This window comes from Phacochoerus africanus, chromosome 2 (genome assembly GCF_016906955.1).
Source record: "Phacochoerus africanus isolate WHEZ1 chromosome 2, ROS_Pafr_v1, whole genome shotgun sequence".
NCBI classification, from domain to species: Eukaryota; Metazoa; Chordata; class Mammalia; order Artiodactyla; family Suidae; genus Phacochoerus; species Phacochoerus africanus.
The window spans coordinates 73,874,708-73,896,298 of NC_062545.1; the positions used below are offsets into that span (position 1 = coordinate 73,874,708).

A 21,591-nucleotide genomic window follows, 5' to 3' on the forward strand; every position below is an offset into this window, starting at 1 on the left:
AGGTGGTACTTTATTCCCAACCATCAGCACTTGAAAACAGGCACAGGAAGGGTTAGGTATCATCCATCATTTCCATGTTATTAGGCTACATTTAATGTTCATAAATACGATTCTAAAGTGGTATAAGATCTGGATAATCAAAGAAGTATTGAAGCCAGTTCAACAGTTCTAATGAAAATACATTTCAGAAAGAAGCTTTAAACAAGTTGAAACAAACAAAACTTTTCTACTTAAGTTTGAACATTCTCTTAATTGAGATTTTTACAAACTTGACATTCTTGTTACACAGTGCCAAGAACACATACTTTTGGGGGGAAGAAGATGATAATTAGAAAGGAGGAAAAACACTGATTACCCATGGTCATTAGAAAATTACTTTCTTTATAAAGTGAATTTTCCCGTTAACAGAAGAACTGTCCTTTAAGTATGAAGCAGAGGCTGCTGGTTGTGCTCAAATATCCATGCTCCCTTCTTCCTTTATTAATGGAATTCTTGAGCTTTAGCTCATCATCTGTTCACCCAGCACTATATTTTCCTGCCTCCTGTGGAGTTATGTGTGGCCAAGTGACTTGGTTCTGGCCAGTGGGACACAAGTGTAAAGGTGTGTGCAACATTGAGGGTTTTGCCCTTAAAGGGGAATTGCGCTGCCCTCCACTGCCTCTGTCCCCATTCTGCTGACTGGACTAGTGGGGTGATAGAAACTGGAAGAGCCATTTTAGAACATGAAGCAGAGACTCTGTGTTAAGATATCACAGCAACAATGTAGAAGGAGCCTGGGTCCCCAACACAATGGAACCACTTTATCAGCCCCAGATAGCCTTCCTAGACAATAACATGAGAGAGAGATTAGTTTTTATCTTCCTTAAGCGGCTGGTATTCGGTTGTGTTAAAGCACCTGAATTTAAATGCAGAGTGATACAATCACCATCATTTTAGAACATTTTAACCATTTGCTTTTAATATTTCAAGGATGATATTCTTTCTAGAGCATGTTGCACTTTTCTTAGCTCATTAAACAGAGCAGACAGGAAATCATCTACCCTTTTTTTGAATCAGAAAACATCATTACTGTTCCAAACAATAATGTAAAGAGTTTGCTGAGGTATAGATGGCTGTTAGCCTATTAGCATGTGGCCTCAGGCTGTGGGGCATGGTTAATTCATGCCTAATTCTTGTAGTTTTTCTGACTCCTCTCACTATCAAACTATCAAGGATCAAAAAAGAAAACACATATAAAGCGCTTAGGCCCAGAGCCTCAAATATAAAAGTACTCATCAATAAGTGTTATTTATATTATCACTATTAGTATTTATGATTATCATGATTATGTACTGGAGATAAATGGCTACCTTAAAAACCCAGCACTTTTTTCTTCCTGCTTAAATCAGAAAGATACAGAAGCTAAAAATATCACTATTTGGAGCCATTATAATTGGCTCTGTTGGCAGAATGGAAGCTAGGGTTTGTCCCTGGAGCAGACCCTCTCTTTATCTCTTTAAAAACACCTTGATGGCCCCTTTAGTCACAAAATATAAGGGAAATCTACTTGTTGAGACCACCCTGGAGAATCTCTGAACTGAGAACCTAAATCAACAGCAGATACTTCAAACTGAGATATAAATGTTCTGAGATAATGAAGAAGGCTGTTTTAATGGAAGTCAGAGTGTGGCTCTTCAGAGAAAATACAACGTTAAGAGATCTTTGCTTCTTTTGGGGATGAGAAGCGGGCAACAAGGCCGTAAAATGATGCTCTCACAGGCGTGAACATGCTAGGGCCCAGAGACAGGCCAGGTAGGCCCTGGGAGACAATACGACCCATGAACTGTGCAGCACTGACATCCAAATGCCAGTTACACCCTTCTTTTTCTGCCTGCAACTCACTCATGTTATTCTCAAGACTCAGAGAAGGGGTTAAATGTCACAGCCTCTGTTGGCTGTGCTTGAGTCTTAAAGGCTTGTGCCCATACCTGGACCAGAAAGCCCGCATGTTGCAGGGGCACAGAGGTGATTGACAGAGCAGCTTGGGACGGCACCAGGCAAGAGATGACAAATGTCAATCAGCACACACCTGTGGTACAGTCGGCACAACCAGGGGTCCTCAGGACCTCCTGGGGAAGAGCTTGCCAAAGGCTCAACAGTTGTCATTTTATTATGACAATATTGTTGGTATAAATATATCATGATAATCTTACAAAACAAAGTTAATATTGTCATTATTTTTTAATATTGATAATATTATTGTATATTTTGTTGTTCTATATAATTAATGTAATCTCATATAATTATACTTTCAGTAACCAGCTGTTATGTGCAGTCTTCTCCCCGAAAATATCTTCCCCTTCAAATTGAAAGCCATTAAGCTATGATAATCAAGCTTGTAAGACATGTGTCTACAATAAAGGTAAATAGACTCTGAGGAAGGGCTTGGAAGCATTCTCTTAGTAATAAAATACAAGATCTTTAAGGGGAGACCAAGTAATATCTTATTTCGCTTGCTCAGGATTTTTTTTTTAACAACTCTGGCTCCCCAACTGTGTCCAAGAGAGTAAAACTGCCAGATGAGTGGCCATTTGGTAAATGGAATGAAACTGTACAGTTTCCTTGCCGGCCTCTCCACAATTAAAACCCTTTCATTAATGGTAAAATGGGGCTTCAGGGTCTAAGAAATTGTCAGAATAAAATTGGAGAGACTTAATACATTGCTAATTTTATATTGCCAAGTAAGGACATTTTTAAAAAGTTACCAAACCCTCACAACATACGATACTTAGCAAAATAAACTTTAACGCCAAAATAGTAGGAAGCAGGTATTGCAGGATAAAGGATGATCCTTTAAGTGGAATCATTTTAGCTTTGTGAAGACTTTAAGACTTTTTTTCCTGTCACCATGAGCGAGTGGAAACTTCACGCAGACTGGCACCTGGTTTGGAGCTGTTCTTCTCAAACACAAAGCCCGTGGCTTGGGGAGCTGATTGCCTGAAATAATTCCCACAATTTTCTCAAAGGCATGAGAGGTGGACTGAAGGAAGAGCTGTGGCCCGCTGTCCCCAGAAGAGAGACCCCACGAGGCTTGGGAATGAGACCCACCTGCTGTGTGCAGGGCCCCTATGTCGACTAACCGTCCCCAAAGCTTTCTTCCTGCTCTGAGCTGTCTCAATGTTCAGAGCACTGAAAACTGCCCTTTTCAGGAGACAGGAAAATTGCAAATTGGGTTCTTTCCACGGAGTGAATTTCCATTTTTCCTGGCCCCAGAAATGCTGTGTCTGTCAGTAATTTTCATTCTTGGGTCACAGCTCCCAGGGGAGCAGGAGAAAGGCCAAATAGGAGAGAGAAGTTTTCAGTGTTTCTTCAGATCCTGGATTTGCTCCCTGGCTCTATAAACAGAAGGGCTGCCCTGTTCCAGCCTTCCAGACGCAATTCCCAGACCCCAGCAACTGTGCAGGTAGCTGAGCAAGGAGACCTGTCCTGGGCCAGCTTCAGAGACACATAATTCTGATGCCGGTATGCCCATGAGAAAAAGTAAGCTCTCTTTCTCAGAAAAATAACCAGTGACAGAAGACTTTATTTCAAGAGATGGCTGAGTAAAAGCTTCTTTTGCTAAAACCAATGACCCCCAAATAACTTTGAGTCACCTTCCCCCCACCTACTGTGTCTATTTTCCAGCAGTTGGAAGAACTGTGGAGAACCAAAGGGATAGAGGTTGAATTCATTACCAATTCTTCCGGAAGCTTTGTCTTTCTGCTGACCTGAAATAATTTCCATACATTTTCCTAAATTTGTGGGAGTTAATTGCCAATTTGCATTTTGGTTTGAGTATTCAGATCTCAAGATGGAAACATAAGCTCTTTATTTCAAGAAAAATAGATGAAGTGAAATTTCTGAAGCTCATTTTCTAATGCCCAAAAGGCTCATGGAAAACAACTCAATGGTCTTTCTTCTCTAGTAGACTCTTTAAAAACATCTTAGAGAAGCTCTCCCTTGGGTTCAGGTTGTTTTATGCGATTTCAGTTACATCAGAGAATTTATTCTCCACCCCCCACCCCAGCCTCACCAAATCAGTAATTCCTGAAAGAGTAATGGGATTTTCATTTTGCCTGATATACTCCTGTAGCCAAGCTTGACGTCAGCGTCTTTTGTAAGCAGGAAGCTATGAATTAACACCCTGAATTTTCATGATGAGTCCTCTTGTTGAGGCTCCATTTGGGAAAACTCTTCATGTCCTTTGACACCAGCTTGCTCACATTATTAATTTAAATGTCTCAGGAACATCATCCGCTTCTACTAAAATTAATGACAAATGAGTTCCAGAAAGCAGCTTCCAGAGCTGCCCTGGTAAGAGCAGTCAGGGGAAAGCTCAATGTCTGAAACGCTAATTGAGATGCAAGACTTAATAACGTGTGTTTAGCTATGACCCTAAAATCTGCTCGCCTTACAACTTTTCCCATCTGGTGTAATTTGCTTTCTCCATTTGTAAAAATGCACACAACAGCGACAGCAGGCATTGTGTGCCATGTTGCAACAATGAAGCCTGGTCCATCACATGCTTCATTGAGAGAAACTTATTTCTCATCCTGTCTTTACCCAGATTCAGCCTCTTATCACATTTTGCATTGGAGTTCTTCCCAAGCACCATGCCCCAGCCCAATCCCAACTTGGAGAAAGGAGATGATGGAGCCGTACCTTGTACCCAGGTTTCCGCCCTCTTTTCTTTGGGATCTTCACTGCTGGTAAAGAACCAGCTGAAGCAGAATAAAGGTTATGAACTGCCATCTTCATAGGTGTTGAGTGAAGTGGGGGTCGGCCTCGCTTTCTCCCCGGGATCCTCTGAGACTGCATTTCTGCTGGTGCCAGTCTTACAGAAGGAAGTGACAAATCGCTCACAGGCAGAAGAGGTGCTAAGAATTAGTCCAGACACAAAGCAAAACAAAAACAGAAGTGTTTGTTTGGTTTGCAAGGCAAACATGGATCCAGTTTGGTGATTTTGGCCATACCTACCCCTTACTGGAGGGGAAGACCAAATATGAGAGAGCCAGGCACCAGTAGGAGCTTTTTAAAGTGCTATTGGGCTCCTGATATAATTTCAAGGATAGTGAATTTCCGTGGGACTATAGTGAAGTAGGGAAGACCTGACTAGGTGGAGAGGACAACGGATTCCCGGCAACAAGCACAACTGATAGCGTCACTAGCAAGGAGACAACTCCGTGTCTCAGTTTTCTAGTCAGTTCAACTTTGAATTGAAATAATAGCAGTATTAAGTATACACAGCTACCTTTTTTTTGGCCTTGCCTACAGCATGTAGAAGTTCCCAGGCAAGGGATCAAACTTGAGCCATAGCAGTAACAATGCCAATCCTTAACCACTAGGCCACCAGGGCATTCTGACACAACCACTTCCTTGTAGTCACTTCTGTCCCTTTGGGTAACAAATTGTTGTGAACTTTTTTTTTTCCCATGAGAAAAATTTAACAGAATAAATCAATTGTATTAAAGTTGATTATGCCCCTTGATCAAAATGCAGACATAGATTTGCATACAGATTCATTCTGACAGTGATTCAGAATTGCAAAAAATAAAATGGATGCAGCCCAATAATAAGCAATAGGGGAATAGTTAATATATTTACAGAATAAAGCAATTAACTTGTCAAAAGCCTTTAACAACATTTTTTTTACTGTACTGTTTGTGCATGTAGCCCCTCCCTCCACCTGTACACCACTGAAACGCCTTTCGAAAGCTCTTGCCCACTAATTGTCAGTGGGAGAGTTGACCTCTGGACATGAGTCCTTCCCACCCCCCCATCCCATGCTGTTGCTGGCCTCTGTAATAAAACTAACTTTCCTTATCAAAAAAAAATATTTACTCTTTTTAATAACATGAGGTTCAGTGAAAAGACATCACCTAAATTTCACATAAAAGTTACCTCAACTCTGCAAAAATTTATGTGATGAAAAAGTGGAAGGAATGTGCTAAAATGCTGCCAATGGCAAAGATAGTGCGACTAATTGTTCACCATGTATAAATCCTTTCCCCCACACACTATAATATTCTTAGCGTTAAAAAGACCAATAATAAGCTTCTCAAGTAGAGTTCGCTAAATCTTACAGCAAGAAATAGTTGATCAACCCCAACTAAGAGAATACAGCTGTATCATGAGCTCAAGCATCAGATTTCCTGGAATGTTCAGGAATGTGACAAGTGGGACAGAACTTTAGACTTTAATTCGGGGGTGATGTTAGGTGATAAAATTCATTTCTGAGCATTAGTGGCATCCAACAGTGGAAATAAGAGGCTCTTGCTCAAGAGGTTACAGAAAGAGTTGGGAAAGATGATGGAAACAATCCCTAAACCCTGGTTCCGGGCAGCAGCACTGCAGGGACCATACTGCTTTGCTCAGGAAGGAAAATATCAAATAGTGGAAATTCTTTAAAACATGACAGGAGAAAACTGGGGTATTATCTACAGATATAAGGTCGCATTGGTACTCTACCAAGAATCTTGTTTGTCTTTGGAAGTATCAATACCTAGTGAATAGAATTTTTTTTTTCTTTCTTTCTTTCTTTTTTCTTTTTTTTTGTATTTTTGAGTGTGTGTGAATAGAATTTTAAAGCATAAATTCATTTTTTGACTATATTGTTAAATATTTCAGATAGATGGACAAGCTATTTAGGATGTCAATTTCCCCTGCTCTTGTCAATTTAAGAAAAATACTATATCTCATTGATTCTAAGATGCATATTTTTTCATGTATTAACATCTCTGAAGTCAGAATGCACTCTAAAGCACTGTAAGCATGTCAGAATTCTATAGAGAGCATTTTTACTTTCTTAGTGATACATGAAATCATGATGTGCGATATAATCAAAGACATCTTGGATTCAAGGAATTATGAACAATGCAGATAAATTCATAGGTAAATGAAGAACATCATTCCATTTCTAGACTTAGTGTCTCTATTCCACAGTTGCCAGGAAATACCCAAATATTCATTTCAAAAAAGAGGCTTTTAAAATACATTGAAAAACTATAAAAACGTATTCAATCAGATTTTTGCTATGTGAAACTTTATCTGAGTGCCACTTTGAACCACCATGATCAAGTTTCTACTTCTTCATTATTAGTTTATCTTTAGAGACTTTGGAAATATGAATTTTTCCTAGTCTAGTGTTTTCTGTTTCTCTAATGAGGAGGTTAGCAATGTACTCACGAATATCAAGATCAAAAGTCAACAAGAGAAAACCTATAATCAAAGAAGGCATTGAATCACTTTTCTCTCATAGAAGTGGGAGTCCTCTGGAAGGTTGGTTACCTGCACTCCTTCCCTGGTAAGTTGGGATACTCTGCTGACTGAGATACTCCTTCACCAAGCGCGTCTTGTTGAATAGGTTTTGAAGAGTAAACGAGGGTTAAAAGACTAATTATCACATTATCCTAAGAAATTGTATCAGTCAAAATTACACTAAACTATCCCCAAATTTTTCAATATGTCAGAAATAATTTCCTAGGAGAAACAGTTGTTATTTAGTTATCTACTTATTTATTTTGGCCATACCACAGCATCCAAGCCAGGGACTGAACTTGTGCCACAGCAGCAACCTGAGCCACAGGAGTGAAACACTGGACACTTAACCCACTGAGCCACCAGGGAATTCCAGTCGTCTTTTAAACTGGATATTTTGTTGTTGTTCTACTTCCCTCTCCCCAGTGGGAGGAAAAAACTAGATTTGTGCTACTTTCCATTTCCTTCTATAAAAGCATATCCATCTCGGGAGTATGACATATCTTTCTAGATAGCTAAATTTGATCAGTGGACCTCATGCTAATAATGGAGCAACAATGAAGCATTTTTTGTAGCATACTAAGCACTGCAGAGGTTGGGGAGATACTTGGAGAGAGGAAGTCCTCTCACAGTGTCCTCATTTTACCAAAACTAAATAATACATATCTCATCCATCAATCAGGAAGATACTATTTCACAATTCCTTGTCACAAATAAATATAATATTAACACGCAAATAAATAAATTTTAAGAAATGAGACAAACAGCTTGTAAAAACTGGATAGATTATTTTAACCATGGGGGAGTCTCAATATGTCTTCTTGGAATAATTTTAAAGAGTTGAGGGAAAGCATTTACAAAATGATTCCTTCAATAACAGATCCACACACTTTGGAAAAGACGGTGACAAAAAGGCAGGATACCCAAAATCTCCCTTTCTAAAACTAAGAAATGAACAAAAAAAAGTTTAAAATAGCAAAGACCAATGCTGAAAATAAAGGAAGGTCTTGATCTTGAAATACAGTGGAAACAAAACAAATGGAATTTTTTAGGGAAAACATAACTATGGATGATAGACAATTATCATTTTATCAAATGTTTAAAGAAAAGGTCAAAACTGTTAGCAAAGGAAAATACTCAAAGATACATTAAGAAGCTGTCATCAAGCACGAAGAGCCTCTTTCTGTCTTAAAATTTCTTTAAGAATTAAAAAAAAAACAATAAAAATAACACACTCGAAGGCAAAGGCAAAAAAAAAATCTATAAGCATTTAGACAGAACAAATAGATCATTCACAATAGGAAAAATAAACAGTCTAGCTTTCTTCAGCACCATCAGCCAGAAGATAATGGAATCACTCTGGTGGCCTTTTTTTTCCCAGATGTTTAGAGTTGCCACACTTCCTCCCATCACAGGGCCTTTGCGTATATAGTTTCCTTTGCCTCTAGTGCTCTTTCTTCCTGCTCTGGCTTATTTGCCCCCCCCCCCCGCCCCATTCTTCATCAGTTAGCTCAAGGAAGCTCACCCTGAGCTCTCACTAGGGTTTCCTAAGCTTAGAGTTCCTCAGCTGTGACTACTGCATGTAAAGCATCCACAATGGAACTTGGACAAGAGAAGCAGATGCAACTCTGAAGATTATACCACCTGCTATGCCTCTGACCTAGCAGTCATCTTTCTTCTGGCAGCATCCATGACACCAGGGTGGGCTAACTTGTTTGCTTGCAGAGGATAAAATTTCAGACACTTCTCTGTTCTTCATATACATTTAATTAGAAGTGGAAGGACTAATTTGAAGAAAACAATAGTTTTTGAAATTCTACTTATGCCCTAAAATAAGACTTGAATAAATTAAAATATTATTCTATCATTTGGACAGATAAAACTTTTAAATATAATCTTCACCCAAATTATTCTATAAACCAAGTATAAGCACATTAAAAATCCAGACTGGCTTTAAGGAAAGAAGGACAAAACCAAAGGCTAATGTGAGAGACTTGACCTCCTGGTTCTTAAAATGTATTATAAAACTAATAATGTCAGCAGCATGGAACAGAAATAATCAGATCAATGGAAAAGTTAGTCCAGAAGTTAAACATATACTAAATTTCCATTTATTTGAAACTTAGGATCATTTCATATCAGTATATAGAATGCTCAATAAATAATTCATGGACAATTGGCACTTAGAAATCCATAAAATTTTAACTATATTTCAGCAAAATAAATTCTAGAGATATCTAAGACTAAAACGTAAAAAAATAAAAGAAATATTAAGAGGTGCTGAAGACAATATAGGTCAACATTTTTATACTCTTGGGATGAGGATGAAATTTCTAAGAACGATGGAAAACTCAGGAAGTGAACCGCAAAGATTGATAGACATGACCATAAATGCTTTCATATAGCAAAAGTAAAATCATGAAGGAAAATAAATGACAACCTGAGGAAACTGTTGACTACATATGGAAGCAACAAAAGGTTAATAATACAAAGACTCCTTCAAATCATTAAAATAAAAATGAACACTCTGGTAGAAAAATGGGCAAAGGGAGTTCCTCTGTGGCTCAGTAGATTAAGGATCTGGCATTGTCACTGCTATAGCTCAGCTAGGGTTGCTGCTGTGGCGTGGGTGTGATCCCTGGCCTGGGAATTTCCACATGCTGCAGACATGGCTAAAAAAATAAAAATGGGCAAGAGACACAATTCACAGAAGGTGGGGGGTGGGGTGTTGGAGAAGAAAAAAGAAAGAAAGGGAAAAGAAAGAAAAGGAAGGGAGGGAGGGAGAGGAAGGAAAGGAGGGAAGGAGGAAGAAAGAGAAAGAAAGAATTATCAATTATTATAAGAAAGTATTCTAAACGTCGCTGGTAACCTCCCAAAAAAGTAAACTGAGGTATCATCTGTCACTTATCAGACTGATAAACTTGAATAACCCCGACAATGCTCCGTGTTGGTGAGAGGGTAAAGGAAATTCTCATTTACTATTGGCAGGAGTGAAAACTGGCTAACTTTTCTGGAGACTACTTGAAAATCACTTACAAACTTTACACAGACACATTTCTTAATCCAGCTATATCACTCCTAAAGATTTATCCTAGGAAGATAATCTGAGAACACCAAGTTATTATATGGTCAAGGATATTCTTCTCACATTGTTTTTAACAGTGAAATACTGAAAGCAATCAAAATATGTCTCAAAATACCCTTAGTTTGATGAATTATTTCACATTCATAAAGTGGAATGCTTTGTAATTTGTGTGTATATACATGTATATATAAAGATTGCAAAATGGCATTTATAGTATGATTCTATTCATTTTTTATAGATATAGATAAATCTGCATGTGTTTAGGCATAGAAAGAGGTCTGGGAAAGGTAATCATCAAAAAGGTTGATGGTAGTTGTTTCAGGACAGAAAAATATTGAAAGATGTTTTTGCTTTCTTCCTTGCACCATTTTGCATTGTTTGGATTTTTCAAACCATAGGTAGAAAAATGGTATAATGGGAAAGATAAACTGAGTGAATAATTCTCATTCTCTGGAGGTTTTTACTGGAAATGTGTGCTTCTTAGATGGCCTTTTGTTTTCTTGTTCTCTAATGGTTTTGGCTCCTAAGCCACAGAATTTTACTGGCCACTGCTTTAACTTCTCAAATAAATTGTTATAATAGAGAAGGTTGTCCAGAGCTAAGAAGAATGCTCATAAACAGATGGTGGACAAGGGTCCTTTGCTGGGTCCCTGAGAAAACCAGCTCACTGCCCTTACCTTCCTTGCTATCCCACCCCTGCTGGACCTTCCACTGAGGGACCAGTTGGCAGCCAGATTACTGCCCCCTAAAGATTTCTACCCATCTCCAAAGACCTTCAAAGACCTCACTGCTGTTCATTGACATCCTAGGCATGGACACATAATCTGATACAGTCAACTACATAAAAAATTTAAGGACTGTCAAAATCCCAACATATATGTGATACTTCTGAATTTCTCTGTTTTTAATTGAGGACTCTGGTGAATACAGACTGCTTCAGTTCACTTCAGAATCGGAAGCCATCTTGGAACAGAGAGCTTTAGTAAACATTAAAAGATTCTGTCCCTAGAACAATCTAACATTAAAGTCTCTAAATCTCCAAGTTATAACCTTTAAGTGGTTGTCAAATCCTGACAATGTAGTAAATCAAGGGATTTGCTGCTGGTTTCCAAAGTCTCCCTCTTCTTATCAAAAAAGTCTTGGCTAGAAATACTACAGCCAAAACAAAGAGAAACTAGGATCTGGTCTATGAATTTGGGGAGGACAGTTTACTTGTTAGTCTTGTAAATCTAATACATATAAATCAAGGTCCCAGATAATGGTGTGTCATCAAAATAAAGAAGAAAAAATTACCAAATTCAAAGCATACATCAATCCCAGGGGCCACTGAGTCACCTAATTCAATCCTGAGGCATGCCTTCATGTATCCATTCATTCATTTACTCTTTCATGTATTAACTCATCCAGAAAATATCTGTGGAATATGCAGTGAGTGTTGAGTACTGTGCATAGGCACTTGGATTACGGGTGAGAATAAATAAGACACATCTCCTAAGACATTCACTGTGGAGAAGCAGACAAGTAAGGAGGCAATAACACTTTATGAGGTAAATTGTATTACAAATGTTTCTTATGAAATGCTATGAGAACACCACAGAGGAAAGAAATCAATTCTTTTATCAGGGTTGGAAAGAGTGGAGACAGAAGCAGCACAAAAGGTGGCATCAGAGCTAGGATTTTCCTAGACAGAGAAAGCTAAATGCTCAGAGCTGGCACATGCAAGGATGTTTGTGGTGCATGGAGAAGGGGTGGGCCAGACAGACTGAAAGCAGAATCAATGGGTTTCTGTTGTTTCTAAAAGCATTGAGAAGAGGTAGTTATAAGGATCTCTAGCCTCCAAATGAACTTGAGATGTTTTTCCTTCTATTAAATGCATGGGATGGGTTTCTGACTTTGGTGTCATGCTATTTCTTACTGTCATTTTAAATGTACAAGTAGAACCCCATTTTCTCTCATTCTGGGGCACCATGATGGATTCACTATGATCCAGAATCTTGAGTGTCATTCATTGACACTTTGATGGTCAATGTAAGCACCTTAATACCCACAGCTCCCCAGGCTGCTTAGGTCTGTAGGGGAGGTAGTTTCCAGCAATTAGAATGTGCCCTGCCAGCTATCTAAAATTTACCCACTCTCAAAAGTGGCCCAAACCCTCCTGCTTTGGAGACCTTTCTTTCTCCATGCACTGAGTTCTCCCTTCTCTCAACTCTTTCACTAACTATTGCCTGCACCCACAGTTTCAGCAGGCACTGATTAAATGATGGTTCATATAGTTGTCTGCTTGTTTCAAGCACACAAATGATTTCCACATTCCTAAAGGCCAGGAGCCATGTTTCTTTCATCTGTCATTCTGCTCTTCATAGCACCTGGCTCAGTGTTGCCCCCACAGAGTGCACCTGGCACCTGTGTCAATACCATTTGCCATTGGAGTCTGCCATCTCACCTAGGCTAATGGCCCACAGTTGGGGTCATAGCTGTGTGTGTTCATATGTTTTGATTTTGGATAGAAGTATATTAACAGAACAGAACACTTTGGTCAATGAAAGCTTCCTATCATAGGAAGCAGTACCTGTTAAATAGAGAAAAGGAATTCCCTTAATACGTATTTTCCCCAAATTCTGACACATACAAAAAAAAAGGGGGGGGGCCAAGACAAGTCAAAGCCAATACTCATGTGAGAATCACTCCCAGCACTCACATTCTGCCCTCTGATACTATTCTCCACTTGAAATAAAACCAAAACTCCTTAGAAATTGCTGATTCTGTATCATGGGGACAGAGAAAAGTCAGGATTAGCTTGGAATATCTTACTATTATCAGACAAGGATGACTTTAAGAATATCATGGATGGTGCTAAGAGGACAAAGAAGCAAGTTGTAATAAGTTATGAATCAACAACAATAGTGATAACAATGGTATTATAGTGAATTGAAATGTTAATTGAATACATGAGTGAATGATCACAACCTCGCCCCTCTGCTAGGACTCCCTCCCCTCCCCAGCACTGAGGCTGCAAGATCCAGCTCAGGGCACTTGCCACCACCAGGCTCAGAACTCCATCCCACAACAGCCACTTTCCTACAATAAGGCCACCCCAGCAAGTCCCCGTGCACCACATGCTACCAAGATGGGTCTTTACCTGCTTCATCTCTATTCATTTTTGTGATTCTGTAAGATAAGCATTACTGTCCTTGGGTTTATAGATGCCAAGCTGTGGCCCAGAGAGGTTGCACGAAATCACCTAGTAGTGGGCAGACCTCAGATTCCACCCCAGGGCTCTCTCAGCACAAATCCTAAGAGCTGCCTCTCAGGGTCATCCCTGGCTAGCATGCCAAGAGCCGGCAATGGAGCTGGCTAGGGGCATAGGAGGGAAACCTGACCCTTCAAGGCACATCTCCACAGCTCTATAGGACATAAAGAGGTGGCCACTGACACAGAGGGAAAACTTAGGTGGTATAAGGCAACCCAACCAACTCTCTACCGGCTGGATACAGGAGTACCCTTATTTGACCAGTGCCTGCAATATACTGATCCAAAAACTTTTCAAAGACTGTTAAAGAGTAGTTGCATGTAGCAGTAAGGCTGGAAGACACTTGTCTCTGCTGTGAGGTGGAACCAATGACTTTATGTCACTTGGTCTCTGAACACAGTTTACAGTGTAAGGAAAGGCACCTTTTAGGGCAGCTACAAGTATTTCTTCTCTTGCAAACCACAAGTTCCTGTTTTGTTCTCTATTTATACTTTACATTTAGTTTTGAGAAAGCACTGGTGGTTTGGTGTTTTGGTTGTTTCTAGATCAGTCTTTATCAACAAAGCAAACCTTCTTTTCAAGACAATTTTTTTTGCAATATAAGCCCACTGTAGACCTAGATTCCTTTCAGTTGCTAGGAAAATTTCTTAAAGCTTTAAAAATAATCAATGAGATTTAAATAAGACTAATCACAATTTTCTAAATCAATGCCTCATGGAATAGGAACCCATTCAGCAGTCACAATCTTGGGGATTGTGAATTCCTCAAGGATTTCACACAGGGTTGTTTTAGACAGCATCCTTTTCAAAACAAGTATTTTAACACAAATTTCAATGTATCTAGTTTTTCAGACTGAAGTATGAAAATGTATAAATGTAATATCTGCATTATGATACTCTTTGTAGAATGCTGAAGTATCCAAGACACCCTGCTGGTGGTCCACCATAGTAACTCGGTGTTTGCCCTCGATGAACTCACTGTCTAAGAAAGATACACACCTTGGCCCCACAGAGGCAGCATACAGCCATCAGCAGAAAACAAATATGACAATGACCCAGGAGCCAATACTCTCACCTCTTGTGCAAATCAAGGAGAGATGTGGTTTAGAGGTGAAAGGCAACAGCAAGTGCATGTTAATCTTGAAACCGATTTTGGTCCTCTGTGTTTAGTGGTAGGAAGCTTTGCATCCTTAAAAGACAAGGACCGTGTTTCTGCGACCAAGGGGCCAGCAGGAGAAGCCAGTGGTCAGGGGCCAGTGAGCAAGGATTTACGAGAGCCAGCTTGAAGCAGGAAGCAAGTAGTAGAGCAGTAGAATTCTTGGGTGTCAGGGTCCTGAGCTGTCAAACAGAGACATCAGTACTTGCCAGCATCATATCACCAGGCTGACTGGAGAATCTGATAAGAAACTGACCACAAGGGTCTATGCTAATCTGTAAAGTCAGGTGTGATATAAATTCCTGCTGTTCCCAGACAAGTAATTCTTTTCTTTCATTCCTCTGCAAATAACAGAGTCGATTGGAAGTGTATGTCCCAACTAACTTGTTTCCAGGGCCTCCAAAGACCTCACATAGCAAAATCATGCTAAAGAAATACCCCCAAATGCGTCCGGAGAGCCCCACGCTCCTCATCTCCTCCTGCTGAGCATCACATTAGTCCTGCCTCCCAGCTAGATTATACCCATCTCATGGGAGTGAAGCTGCTACAGACCCCCTGGCATCAGGGGGCTCAGAGCTCTCTAGAAAGCCGTGAGACTGGAGGAAGGTGGGGCTCTTGGTGCCTAGCACTGTTGTGATTCATCATCTGTACTGCACACTGATTCACTCTCCCCTTATTTCACAGAGAAGAATCCCAGGGACCTTAAATAGGGATGCAAACTATCACCAAGTCTGGAATAGAATGGGTGAAGGGAAAGAGGGCCTGGAACAAAGCATACAGGGAAACTTTCCCCAGTGGTTGTTTGTTTCCCTAACTTAGAGGAAGGAAGACAAAGTGCAGTCCTAATTTTCTTCTGACCACCAAGGGTTGCAAAGACTCCTCAACTGTCCTGTTAAGTGCCGTTGCAGCATCATCCTACCAGGGACAAGGGGGCTGGTGACTACTTCTTGGCCAGTGTTCCCCAATGGCCACCCTTACATAGCTTGGTGGTACTACAAGACCAGCGCAGGAAAAGCAACTTCTTGGCCTTCAAAAGGGAAGTACGGGTCAGAAATAGACTCTTCTCCCCTTATTTATTCCTTTACAAGTATTTTCTGGGCACCTACTCTGTGCTAGGCCCTGTGCAGAGCCCACTGGGGACAGGAAGGTGAATTCAGAATGATCCCTTCCCCCAGAGACTCTCAGGAGGAGAGGAGGGAAGCAGAGCACCTATGTGTCATCGTGTCTCCTCAAGTCCCAGCCCATCCCCACCACACATACATGCACACACACACATGCCTCCTTCTGGGGTGGGGGTCCCACTGGCCTGCAGAGATGTGCAGATCACAGACCAATTCTCAGTCTCAGTCTCCCAGGATGGCTCTTAGCCTAGTGACACTCTCACTGGAGAAGGGGAAGCAACCACAACATACACTCAGTCCAGATAAAGAGAGGTGGCTGGTAGCCACAAATGCAAAGCCTTTGTAGACCAGGCCTTCCAGCCCAGGGCACAACAGCCAAGTTGATGTTCAGGTCTCCCTTGAGCAAGTCCATTTCCTTTGGGACACCCCACCCATGGAGTGTGGGATTCCCAGTCCCTCCAGCCCTTGTCAACTCCTTCCCTCACACCTGTGCTCCCCACACTGCAGGCACTGTCCCTGTAAACACGGCTACACACAGGGCCCAGTTCACAGACCAACAAGGCAACAAACAGTGGATGAATAAGTAAATGAATGAAAGAAGCGTATCTATGTGCATATATTATTTTGTTAAATTCTCACTACAAGCCTTTAAGGCAAGTATTATTATGTATCCCCATTACACAGATAATCGCTCAGAGAGACTCTGTGTCTTGTGCCAGACATAACCTTGCTCCACTAGTATCTGGTTAACAAGATGTTAGCTACTGAGACCCAAGGAGTGTCATCTCCCAGGGCTTCTGTTTCTGGCTGGAGGTGGAATGGGAGTTGTTGCATTTTAAAATACATAGGCAAAAAGTCTAGAAGCCTCACACACAACCTAAGAGAAGTCAAGGATGTTATTACCTCTGTATTCAGGCTGAGTAAAGCTTATGTGACCTCCTGGGGCCCTGCATTCAGTGACGACTCAGAAAATATGATTTGATTGACTCATGAAAAGAAAGGAAGGGAAGGGAGCCTACAATGGCACAGTTGTGGCCTTCTGCTGCTTGATTGCAAAAGAAAAGGTCAAAAAAAGGAAAAAATAATGACTCTTTTCATCTTGGCCCCTCTGCAGTGGGTTAACAGTCAGCAAACAGGGGCTTCCTGGATAATTTTGCAGATCTCCTCCCCTTCTCAGAGGTCTCCTGAAGCCATGTGCCAGTAGTTAAATCAATTCTTAATTATCTTTTACAACATACCTTTTTGAAAATCCATACCTAATAAATATTTATTGAACGCTTACCACTTACTAGGTGCAAGGCACGTGTGCCGGGCCCTGAAAATACAAAGGTGAATGGGGACAAGCATGTAAACAGAAAGTTCCTGCAGTGGCAGGCATACCTGGCCTGGGACAAACCTTGCACACTTACTGCAGGAGGCAGGCAGAAAAGTCTTAGCAGAGGTCAAAGCACAGAAGGAGCTGAGAGTGATAAAAAGTATCAAGAATACAGGGAGGACCCATTGGAGCAATTTTTATTTTTCAGAGCAAGAAGACCAAAGATGGAAGTAGCCCGTTGCTTAAAGTAGACTGGAAATTTTACAAGTTGCGGTGAGATGCCAGAATGGCTCAGGGATTTTTTGTTTCTGTTTAGTACAGAAAGGGGAAGGATCTCAATCTGGAGGAGAGGTGGCAGAACACAGGGGAAGAGAGAGGGCTGCCTGAAGGGGGCAGAGGTGTAGATAACTCTTCTTCACTTCGGTGAGCTCAATCTCTCCAGGCTCAGACAAACCCTCCCTCAGAGCAGCAGGAGTTTACACACAGGGTCTCAAAGCTGCTGTTGGAAATTTCTAAGAAATCAGGGAAAGGAGAGAGGTACCAGAAGAACAGAAGAGTATATTTTATCCCAATTTTCAAAACAGGTTGGATTCTAGATATGAATAATCCATTACAAAATTTCCCTTAAAAAAGACACATGCACCTGCATGTTCATTGCAGCTCTATTCACAATAGCCAAGACATGGAAACAATCCAAATGTCCATCAACAGATGATTGGATTAGGAAGATGTGGTGTATATACACAGTGGAATACTACTCAGCCATAAAAAAGAACAAAATCATGCCATATGCAGCAACATGGGTGGAACTAGAGACTCTCATCCTGAGTGAAGTAAATCAAAAAGAAAAAGACAGGAGTTCCCGTTGTGGCTCAGTGGTTAACAAACCCGACTAGTAACCATGAGGTTGAAGGTTCGATCCCTGGCTTTGCTCAGTGGGTTAAGGATCTGGCATTGCCTTGAGCTGTGGTGTAGGTCACAGACTCGGCTTGGATCCCATGTTGCTGTGGCTCTGGCATAGGCTGGCATCTACAGCTCCAATTAGACACCTAGCCTGGAAACCTCCATATGCCATGGGTGCGGCCCTAGAAAAGACAGACAAAAAAAGAAAAAAAAAAGACAAATACCATCTGATATCACTTATATCTGGAATCTAATATAAGGCACAAATGAAACTTCCCACAGAAAAGAAAATCATGGACTTACAGAATAGACTTGTGGTTGCCAAGGGGGAGGGAGAGGGAGTGGGAGGGATGGGATGCTTGGGTTAATAGATGCAAGCTATTGCCTATGGAATGGATTAGCAATGAGATCCTGCTGTGTAGCACTGGGAACTATGTCTAGTTACTTATGGTGGACCATGATGTGCAAAAATAGAATGTGTACATGTATGTCTAACTGGGTCACCATGCTGTACAGTAGAAAAAAATTTGTATTGGGGAAATAACTATTAAAAAATTAATAGTAACTAAAAAATAATTAAAATAAAAACTTGGAGTTCCCATCGTGGAGCAGTGGTTAACGAATCTAACTAGGAACCATGAGGTTGTGGGTTCGATCCCTGCCCTTGCTCAGTGGGTTAATGATCCGGCGTTGCCGTGAGCTGTGGTGTAGATTGCAGACGCAGCTCGGATCCTGCATTGCTGTGGCTCTGGCGTAGGCTGGCAGCTACAGCTCCGATTAGACCCCTAGCCTGGGAACCTCCATATGCCGCGGGAGCGGCCCAAGAAATGGCAAAAAAGACAAATAATAATAATAATAACTTTTTTCTCCTTTGGAAAAAAATAAAGTCCTTTCAATCAAAAAATAATAATATTCCATTACAGAACGGACTGTTAAATAAAATGGTAAGCTCTAATAAAAAGAAATTGGTCATCACTAATATTGGAACATTGACTTACTAAAGAGCCAATTCCCTTAAAGTTTAAGGGTTAACCTAATTAGATTTACCAGTGGGATGAGGGGGCTGGAGAGGTAGGAGGGATTAGGTGGGAAGTCAGGAGGGCTATAACCATGGGCTGTCTTTTTTTTTTTTTTTGCTTTTTTTTTAGAGCCACACTCCTGGCATATGGAGGTCCCCAGGCTAGGGGTCAAATCGGAGCTACGGCTGCTGGCCTACACCACAGGCACAACAATGCCAGATCCGAGCCACATCTGCAATCTATACCACAGCTCATGGCAATGCCGGATCCTCAACCCACCGAGTGAGGCCAGGGATCAAACCTGCAACCCCATGGTTTCTAATTGGATTCGCTTCTGCTGTGCCACGATGGGAATTCCACAATGGGGTGTCCTGATTACCACAAAGTATTTGACAAAATTTCCCAAGATCATTTCATGGATCAGCTAGTAAATGTGAGTAGTAGAATAGTACTTTTGGGGTAGATCATAACTAATGAACCACCACCCAGGTTCCCAGTTACATAATAATGACAACACCAGTCTGCAGGTCGTCTCTAGTGGCATGCCACAGATCTCTAGTTTTAGTTATATCCTATCTCATGACATGGATGAAGATTTGAAAGCCTGTCTATCAAATAAAAGCAGATGACACAGCCTGGGAGGGACAGCTAATGCTGCAAATTACAGAATTAAGAGTCAAATTTTTTTTTATCCAGGTAGACCAAATCAATCACATGAAATTTTTAAAAGGTGAAATATATAAAATCCTCATTCAGAGATGTGCAGGAGAGATTTGACAGGAAAGGCTTCCTATGTGAAAAAGATCTAGGAATATTAGTTAAGAGCAAGTCTTATTTAGATTATGGTGTGGGCTGTTTTATCAAAAAGCTCACAAGATTTAGATTATATATAGCACCCAGATCAATGGAAACAACCTCATTGTTTGCAGAACATCTAAAGCTTACACTTGTTTCTGGGGGTAAAAATTAGGTAAATATTAAAGCCAAAAGGAAGGGAGAACCACATATGGAAACTTTCCTCTGTGGAACAGTTGAAATAACTGAGCTTAGAGAAGAGATCGATTATTCCAAATGGCACAACAAGGCAGAACCAGAACATAGTAGAACCAGAACCAGCCTCCACCATGGTCCCCAACAAGCCCCATCTCCACTCACACTGTTTTGAGAATTCAAATTACTAAGGAAAAGATTGATTATTCAGAATTCTTCATAATCTAAGACCTAGGCAAACTCAAAAGTGGGAAAGCAGGAGTTGATATGCTTCCTTACATCAGCAGCAAGAAGAACTCAGTGAGATGCCATGTATTACCACCAGTGGGTATTTATTCTACAGGACAGGAAGCCCTTGCATGCATGTAAAACATGACCAATAACTGGGAATCATATTGGACCAAATAATACCTAACACAAGCTGAATAAGGCAGGACATTCAGTTTCCCCTCACTGTTTCTGGGTGAGTCTCTTTCTCTGTGAATCGATGGACTCACGTTCTTTCTGCTTTCATCTCTTCTCTCACTTCTTTATTAGATGAGTTGTACCACTCCATCTGGGGCAAATCCTAAATTCTAAGAAACCCAGTTAAGTAAGGACATTATGGCCTATTAAAATAAGAAAGTCAGTATAGGAAAAGAAAAATATTTTATCCATTCCAAACATCAGTCTATTTTACTGTGGTCTTATTATCAGTCTCATTATATTTCATAATAGATTTTCAAGAAGAATCCTTTCTATGAGATCTGAAGGGTAGAGGTGGTCAATTAAGATGAACCAAAGATGTGATCATAGTAGAGTTACTGGAACAAGAAAGGTGCGCTGTAGATGCTTATCGAGTTGGTTTGCACTGAGTTAGATTGAACTGAAAAGATTTAAGTAGAAGCACCCAGGATGAGGCATTTAATAAACCTACATCTGGAGTTCCCGTCGTGGCGCAGTGGTTAACGAATCCGACTAGGAACCATGAGGTTGTGGGTTCGATCCCTGCCCTTGCTCAGTGGGTTAACGATCCAGCGTTGCCGTGAGCTGTGGTGTAGGTTGCAGACGCGGCTCGGATCCCACGTTGCTATGGCTCTGGCGTAGGCTGGCAGCTACAGCTCCGATTAGACCCCTAGCCTGGGAACCTCCATATGCCGCGGGAGCAGCCCAAGAAACAGCAAAAAGACAAAAAAATAAAAATTAAAAATAAAAAATAAAAAAACCCTACATCTATCTGAACTGCACTGGCAAAATGAATCACGGGAAATCCATATCCTGGAACACCTGGCCTTCTTACAATGACGCCGGTCATTGGATTTACAACTCATTCTAATCCAGTTAGACATCATTTTAACTGATTTCATCTACAAAGATTCTATTTTCAAATAACTTCACATTCTGAGGTTCTGGATGGACATGAAATTTGAGGAACACTATCCAGTCCAATCCAAGTAGTATGCATTGACCTTTCATTTGGGAGGAACACTGTCTGTATC

At 40.7% G+C, this 21,591-nt stretch overlaps 1 protein-coding gene across 20 annotated transcripts in view; it reads right to left on the bottom strand.

Moving 5' to 3' along the window:
- Positions 1–21,591, bottom strand: part of SCML4 (Scm polycomb group protein like 4) — a 122,741-nt gene that overhangs the window by 70,426 nt on the left and 30,724 nt on the right. For 19 of the 20 annotated variants that reach the window (XM_047762101.1, XM_047761981.1, XM_047762016.1 and 16 more), the window contains exon 2: positions 4,681–4,895. The exons of the other annotated variant lie outside the window; for it this stretch is intronic. In XM_047762101.1, the coding sequence (XP_047618057.1) occupies positions 4,681–4,836 (156 nt within the window). In that variant the 5' untranslated portion in view covers positions 4,837–4,895. The remainder of the gene's footprint in view (positions 1–4,680; positions 4,896–21,591) is intronic. 20 annotated transcript variants of the gene reach the window in all.